This window comes from Chanodichthys erythropterus, chromosome 12 (genome assembly GCF_024489055.1).
Source record: "Chanodichthys erythropterus isolate Z2021 chromosome 12, ASM2448905v1, whole genome shotgun sequence".
NCBI lineage: Eukaryota > Metazoa > Chordata > Actinopteri > Cypriniformes > Xenocyprididae > Chanodichthys > Chanodichthys erythropterus.
In genome coordinates, this window is record NC_090232.1 from 52,157,222 (window position 1) to 52,165,619 (window position 8,398).

At 39.9% G+C, this 8,398-nt stretch overlaps 1 protein-coding gene across 1 annotated transcript; it reads left to right on the top strand.

Annotated features, from left to right (window-relative positions):
- The first annotated feature begins 709 nt into the window (after nucleotides 1-709).
- On the top strand, nucleotides 710-8,065 carry LOC137032461 (nucleoredoxin-like protein 1). The gene is made up of 3 exons (XM_067404225.1): nucleotides 710-755; nucleotides 6,043-6,226; nucleotides 7,741-8,065. Exons 1-3 carry the CDS (start codon nucleotides 710-712, stop codon nucleotides 8,063-8,065), a joined length of 555 nt encoding a protein of 184 aa, XP_067260326.1.
- The last annotated feature ends 333 nt before the right edge of the window (nucleotides 8,066-8,398 follow it).

Here is an 8,398-nt window from a genome sequence, read left to right on the forward strand (position 1 = left end):
TGAAGATTGATGGATAAAGGGCTGAATTTGGATCCGTCCCTTACAAATATATGGATTCTAAAGATATGTAGTACAGCAAACAAATAAAATGGGTGTGATTTGTGAATATATGTTGTGTTTTGATTATCTTATGGTTGTGTTGTCAGTCGCTGCATAGAAGAAAACGCCTTCTGTCTCACAGCAAACAAACTAAATATTACAAGTCACAAACAGAAATGTTAGAGTAAACTGTATTCAAAAAATGTGACTGAAAACATGTGTTGATATGACAATTGAATACATACAACAGATTTAAAACATTAATCCCAAGATTTTATTACAGGGGAATTCATTTACATTAAAACTTTACGTTACATGATTTATTATTGCTGTTAATACGTAAGTATTTTTACATTTTAGTCAGTGTTGTACGTTTTTGTGTGTATGAAAATGTATGTGTGGTTAAAGGGGCTCTATGTAAGATTTTTACTTTAATAAAGCATAAAAATACCTTAATATGTTTGCAGATATTTAGGAAACATGCTAAGTTCACCTACTTGTTTCTCAGAAAAACAATGTTACAGCCAGACATTCTACTTTGAAAATGTGCGTTCAGTGTCGGAATGTCTGTTTTTGTTTTTGTCTGTGCGAAACCTTGTGCTGCAGTTTATCCAATAGTATTTCAGCATCACAGTTTGCCAGTTGGCAGAAAACACTGCGTATTGCAGCCATGGAAACCAGCAAACAAACTGGGTCAGAGAATCAGGCAATAGAGGGTATTCGTCGACGTCACTTTCCCACCGGAAACGCGCTCCCTCGGCTGGACTGAGTGGCAAAAGAACCTGCTGCGTGACTGGATTTAGTAGAAGAAACTGCGAAAACGCGAGTAAAACTAACGAATTACACTAAAGGTTGGAATTGAATGTGTTCCTTACAACTTGTCAAATAAAACTAATCCATGGATATTGACATGCAGCCAGGAGTCGTGTTTCATGACATTTATATGTGCCTGATTTCGACGGTGGGGAAATACATAAAGCAAATCTGCTTGTGAATATTTTATATAACTACAATATAGGTAGGTTTAAATCCGCGTAATCACTTATATCAATGTTATATCGTCATATTGTCCAGCCCTAAAACATATAGTTTTATAGTATAGTTTTTGTCAGTGTTGTTTATTTAAAAACACAATTATGCAGAATATAAGATCGAAAATATTTAATTGATGAGTTGTCAACATAATATAGGGGAAAGTGGGGTGAGTTGTGCCAGTTTTTACTCAAAGTGACTTTAAAGTGAGGCCATGGCAGTAATGCCTTCAACTTAAGAATGTAGATATATTTCAGAATGTGGTGCATGCCTGAGAACAATAACTTTGGATCTGAAATAAATTGTTTCAGAAATATAGCTTTTGGAAAAAATGTGGTCTTGTGGCACAACTTGCCCCTGGTGCGGGGTAAGTTGTGCCTTTGGGGAGAATACGTAGGGGTAATTTGTGCCAGTCATTTCTGAAGTAAAACAGAACATTTTAATGTTATGAAATGTAATGCTATATGAAAGCAAGACAAATTCAATACAAAATTACTCATTTAAGGTTTATTTAGATATTGTCACCCTATTACACTGTTGGAATAGGCTAAGTCATATTTTGTAGTTTTTGGGAAAACACAAAAAACTTAAATTACACAATATATGATATTTGTGAATCATTTCAGGCAAAAGGCTTTGGCAATAGATGCCTGTTGACATACATAGAACGCTGTCTCTCAATTATAAGAATAACATATAAGAATATGCCACGTTCCAAATTATTATGCAAGTGACATATCAGTAAGTATCAGTAATAAACATTCAGATTTTAGTTTTTCTAAGAAAATGTTTGTTTGTTTGTTTATCCATGTCTTATAACTGGTATCAGTCTCAGACAAAATAATTTGCCAGGTCTGTGCTTAATCCACATTATTAAGCAAGTCACAGTTTTCATGCAAAATGGGGAGGAAGAAAGATCTTTCTGAAGATGAAAATACCTGTTTGCTGCTAAACACTGGCTTTTTTTATAGCTGCCCTTTTAATACAATTAATTTTTTTTGACAGGAACTTTCATTAATAAGCCTTTATCTGACCGAGTTCTGCTGTGCTCTAAATCACTCACAAATCTTATGATAATTCGATAATCTCCATTCAGTTTTCACACAATATTAGTTGTTTTCATGCCTTTTGCACAACATTGGACCATTTCATGCTTTTCATCTTCAGAAAGTGCGTTTTATAAGTGTGTGGCATGATGGGTTTTGGTCTAAAATCAAGAATGTCACATAGTTTAACTGCTAAAATGTAAGAGTACAATGTACAATTACAAATTAATAATATGTTGAAAATAATCATACGTGGGGGTGAGTTGTGCCACTGGCACAACTTAACCCAGGCCCTCTGGCACAAATCACCCCGGACCCACAAGTTTGAAAAACTAGCATGATCCAGCAGTTAAGAGCTAACATCATGCTAACTGTATAGACTCATTGTGTAGCCTGCTAAAGCATTAAAACGTGTGAAATGTTTACAAACTTGTCTATAATTGTTCAGACACTACAATCAAAAAACCTTGATCATAGAAATTTTACTTTGAAAGGGAAAAAACAGTTTTTTTAGCTAAAATGTGCTTATCTCTCATGCCATGTGTCTCTCTTCTTTGGAGGATGAGTAAAATGGATGCCTTTACAAAATTATGTGGTCACATGACCAATTTCTTCTATGGTTTTCCAGAAACAATGGGTGGAACTACTTCCCCCCTGGCACAAATCACCCCACTCTCCCCTATAACAATACAATATATACGGTATGATTTTACCTCAGAATCCAACATTTTGACACAAAATGATAACTGCAAATCCATGTTTCTCTGCCTGGAGTTCAGATGTTTCTGTGAATTGCAGTGATCCATTTGCTTTTTTCTGTTGCTTTCTGATTTTTTTTTAAATATATGCCTCAGGTTTTGTGTCAATGCTATTTGTACAGTCAATCACAAAGCTCTTTCCGTTTTGGATGTGTTTTGTGTGTTTTTCCCGACATTCACGCCGAAAACCAGTGCTGCCGCTCAGTCTTTTGCCTCTCAGGGCGTGACCGCAGCCGTAACGGTCGACGGTGACGTCACTTGCATACCCTCTATAACGTCAGCTGCGCGTTCTCGCTCTCTTCTCTGTCACGGACCGGTTAAGTGACACCATAGACTGTAAAAAAAACGGGTGACGTCACCCATAGGGTTCTGAACATCAGTTTTGACGCGCAAATGAGGCCGCGGCCATCTTAGCAGCGCGTCACCGCACGTCACTCCCGGATAACTGAAAATGGGCAAAGAGGCGGGACGTAGTTGGAGTGCATGCGACTTGTTGCTGAAACCACGCCCGCCTAGCATCTCTATCTTATACTATCTAAAATATTAATAAAGATAACAATATCATTAGAAAGTAAGGTTTACTGTCAATCTACGGTGTTTTTTTACGTTAAACGTTATAGATGCTCTAACCGGTAAGCTAATTAATTTGTGTGGGGTGTGCAAATAACACAAAAAAATCAACTGGGACTTCATACCTTTAATGAAATAAGAGATCGCGAGATGAATCCAATCCGTTGCACAATGTTCTCTCAAACTAATGAGCACGTTTCCAAAGTATAATTTTTCAAAATAGTGCAGCAGTTTTAGTTATATCCAAGCAGTGCTGTCGGAGTGGTATATCCTCCTGGTATTGTAATTTTGTAGTAACGTTAAATCTCAGGAACAAAACTTTTAGCCAATGCCACGACAATCCAACAACGTGTGTTCCGCATGCGAGCACATGTACACAGACTGACATCTGTCTCGAGTATGCAGCAAGCCATATATTGTATAAAATAATCCAGAAAAAAGGCACAAATACGGCTGAGATGCCAAATTCAGCGGCTGAAATGAGCTGCTGAGGTAACATGACGGCTCAGACAGCAGCGCCAATCCACCTGTCACTCAAGTGACCACGCCCTTAATTATGCAGAACTTTAAGGCTTAATATAATTTAAACGGATGAGTTATAAAAAAATTCACCCCCCTCAGTTGTCATGAAGGGCAAAATGAGCAGTATAGACCAAAACTCAATTTGAACCAGAGTGTAAACATGTTTTTTTCTGCTGTAAACTTGGCTGTTTTAACATTATGGTCAATGAGATTCTGCTCCCTTTTGCAGCCTGTCCCTAGCGGCCAGTCGATGAATCGCAGTTTAAATTACTTCCGTATTGGCTTCACGAGAAACTGGGGGGAGGTTGCCGCTTGAGTGACACACACACCCGCGCGGGCGCCTCCTCTCTGTCTCTCGTCTCTCGTCTCATCATTCGCTCCAGTAAGTAGTGCTTGACCCTTTTACTGTTTGTACACAATGATGACGTAGCAACGTATGCGCGCGCATTTTGGCAACGGAAGTGGTGTTGTTCCCCATAGGTTCTAACGTGTTAGCAACTCCGAAAGTTATATATATATCTACAGCTTCGCGAGCGGATTAAGCAACACAGACAGATAAAGTTATTTTAAAAAGTTGACTTTATCAAATCCGGCTATCAGATCCGTGTAGTCGAGTGGATAGAAGACGTTAGCAGATGGCCAAATACAGTGGCCAGATATATATACATAAACCAGGGCTCTCAAGTTTTAAAGACAGGCAAGAATGACAAATATCCAACAACATGACATGATTTTTAAAGTGACCAATAACATCGACGATGTAATACACTATAATTTATTTAGTGCTAATAATAAGCCTATTTGGAGAGAGAGATGTTTAATGTGACAAAATGTCAGTCATCGTGTGATAACGAAAATATAACTAGGTCTAGACTACTGAGCAGGTGTTTTCAGTGAACAGGCTGTAAAACTGTTGACTAAGTTCAGACACTCATGAAAAACTGATGCTGATTATCTGGGAAACATTCTCTAACAGCAGTCAAGTTGTCATTGTTTATGTCAAACAAGCTGTGAATTTGTTGTAACATTAAAATAGGAGATCATGACTTATTCTGTGCTCAGAGTTCCAGTGTTTTCCTCTGTGGGTGAACGAGGATGATGGTGAACAATTCCAGGATATGCTTTTTTTTCATTGGTTGTTGCGTTAAATCTTACCCAGATACAATAGTGTTATTTTCTGATTGGCTGCTGTGTAGCCTCTTTCTTTTTTTGATTGGCTGATAAGTGGCAGGCTACTCCAGGGGAGACGCGCTTGATTCCTGCCCAGCGCAGCGGCATTAAATATATGAAAAATAGTTTTTCTGCGTGAGAAATACAATGTGTGGCGGGAGTGCGTGACAAAAGACCGAAATGAGATACTGTCACGCTCAGTGCGTTACATTTGAGAGCCCTGAAAAACTTTCAGAGTTGCTAACACGTTAAAACCAATAGGCAACAACACCACTTCTGTTGCCAAAATGCGCGCGCAACTATTTGATCACGTGGGCTGTAAAAGGGTCAATAGAGTGCCCCAGGGATGACGCATTTTTGTAGGCAAAACCCGGAAGCGATTTAGCATTTTAGGACTTCCGGTTCCAACGCCGTAAAGTCTATGGGTTTTTTGAATGGGTTTTTGCTAAATCGCCTGAAATAAAGTCTGTGGTTAACAAAGCCTCTAAATATTTTCACGTTTTGATCTATGACATTAAACACACCAGTTATAACCCGCTTGTGATTTTTTAAAACTTTTACTGTGTCTTCAAATCGGCGGTTGCTAACAAATTGCTAAAAGGGACTACTTCCTTTGGCAGGGAACTTTAGACGTCATCAATAAAAACGGGACATTTGGACAGCATTTCTCATGAAAAAGTGGATAAGTATTCATACACAGCGCATATCATAATCAGCAAGCATTTTATACAGCTTTCATACAGCTTTTATATCTGACCACTTTATTTAGGCTTCAAAATCTATAAATGTTGTGTTAACTTGTAAAGATTATCTTGATAGACAAAATGTGTAAGTGTCATAACCCTTTGTTAAACACAGAGCTTATTTTCTGCGATTTTCCAAAAGTCTATGGGAAAAATGAATAGGCTTTCAGTCGAGAAAGACTTTCACTTTCTTCAAGAAGCTGATGGACGAGTTCTACGTGGAGCGATCGGCCCAGCTGGTGCTGCTGTACATCTCGCTGGACTCGTCCGAGGAGCAGCAGGAGAAGTTCCTGAAGGAGCTGCCCAAACGCTGCCTGTTCCTGCCCTACGAAGACCCCTACAGGAAGTATGTGCTTTTTGTTCAGAATAGCATACTAGCATGCAAAATATGAGTACAGTGATTTCTAGTACAGTGGTTCTCTAACAGCGGTGGTTCTCTTTTAATTACTTAAAATAAGACATTTTTTTGAAGAGCCATTTGTGAAAAACTACAGACCTATTCTGCTTGTACATAATATGTAGCCTACTTACTATAGTAATTTAAATAACTTTTGCGAGCAAACACAAAGTTTTTCGGGGGAACATAAAATCCCCTGGTAGGGACGACAACACAACCTGGTCTCATGACGAAAACGTACCCGTGAGTCGCGAAATACGTATCAGTGAGTACATATCGCCGCAGTTCCAATGTGAAATGTCCACTGAGCGGCGCCAAAAGCGTGTTCCTTTTTTTTTTTTGCCCACTCCAACTCCGTATCGGCCGAGCTACCAAGCTTGGTTGCGGCCAAAAAAAGCGAAACGCATAGAGCCGGAAAGTCCAAAGTACGTTTGTTTTCACTCCGGTAAGAAGCGTTTTGAAGTCGTGACATGATATTGCACGAGGAGACATCAAAACGAGTCTTTATGAATCCATAATCCGACCCCGGCCGTCATCGAAAACCGTGTGTGAAAACGAGCAAAAGCGCTCATTGACGTTTTACTGGCCTCTTGCGTTCGTTTCTGTTGGAAACTGCAGCCAGACGTACGCGCCGGTACGTAATTTTGTGTCTTGCAAAAACGTGCCCACGGGTACATCTCTCCAATGAGACCAGGTTGCGACAACAAGCTTCTTCCCTGGGTTGTGACATCACTAACCCTAAAATTTACATAAACCCCGCCCCCGAGAACACGTAACAAAGGGGGTGAGGTCATGCTGGGCTGCTTTAGAGAAGAGGAAGAGTTGTGTTTACGCCGAACTGCTTCACAAACAAGGGTCAATTCAACGCTGGATTTGCACAAAAGATGAACATGACGGCACATGCTAGTGGATGAGTTGAATCAACTCCACAGCAACTACATAAATTTATCCACTAACCATTCAGAAACGTCCAGTTTCATTCTAAAAGTTGTAACTTCTTCCTGAGTCTCTCCATCAGTGTCGACTCCGGTTTGAACAATGTAAGGCTGAACACCGTTACTGACAATCCTCATTTTGGCTGCCTGAGATTCTCCAGCTTTGTTGTTGTTGAGCTGTTAAAGCTCCACCCTCTTCTGGAAAGGGGGCGGGAGCAGCGGCTCATTTGCATTTAAAGGGACACACACAAAAACGGTGTGTTTTTGCTCACGCCCAAATAGGGGCAAATTTGACAAGCTATAATAAATGATCTGTGGGGTATTTTGAGCTGAAAATTCACAGACACATTCTGGAGACACCAGAGACATGTTACATCTTGTGAAAGGGTGTTATAGGTCTTTAGTGACACTTCTAGTTAGCCTCCAGTGATGAGATCTTTGAATACTGGTTAAGAGCCATTCATCTATATGATATATATTTATGAACCTGTGTTTCCATCAGTAGTATCATGTTTGTGTTGTTTGCAGGGAGCTGGGGGTGATGTTCGAGGTGCAGGATCTGCCCAGGGTGGTGGTGCTGCGTCCGGACTGTTCCGTCTTAACACCCGATGCCGTGGCGGAAATCTGCACGCTGGGGCCGGACTGTTACCGCAACTGGCAGGAAGGGGCGGAGCTGATCGACAGGAACTTCATGATGAACGAGGAGTTCGATGAGGGAAAAATGCGCAGTATGACCGACCCCATCCGACGAGTCAAATACAAGGTGGAGGACAAGAAGAAAAAGAAGAACAACAAAAAAGATGATGATGATGATGATGAAGATGGAAATGGTGGAGGAGGACCTTGGGGCTGAGGTCTGAACATTTGCTTTGGATCAGCTGACGCAGAACATTAGCGATATGGACAGAAGCCACGAGTAAACGCTGTAGAGAGACACAGTTGAGTAAACGTCACTGGACAGATGAAATAGCAGGGCTGAAATGGGCAGATGGATGGCCTACAGTAGCAGTTCTCAATGATTTTGACTCCTATAAGCTCATCATTGTTCACAAAAATGGTACATCGGGTATAAAAACAAATGTTTTTAATTTACAGAAACTGTCCACAGATTAAATTAACAAAATTATTATAAATCAAATAATTGAATTTCAGGATTCTAAAACATGACAGGAATGGAATGTTCTTC

Coding starts and splice junctions, on each gene's coding strand:
- LOC137032461 (XM_067404225.1), top strand. CDS start 710: ATGGAAACCAGCAAACAAACTGGGTCAGAGAATCAGGCAATAGAGG. Junction 756..6,042: donor AGAGAATCAGGCAATAGAGG/GTATTCGTCGAC, acceptor AAAAATGAATAG/GCTTTCAGTCGAGAAAGACT. Junction 6,227..7,740: donor TACGAAGACCCCTACAGGAA/GTATGTGCTTTT, acceptor TGTTGTTTGCAG/GGAGCTGGGGGTGATGTTCG.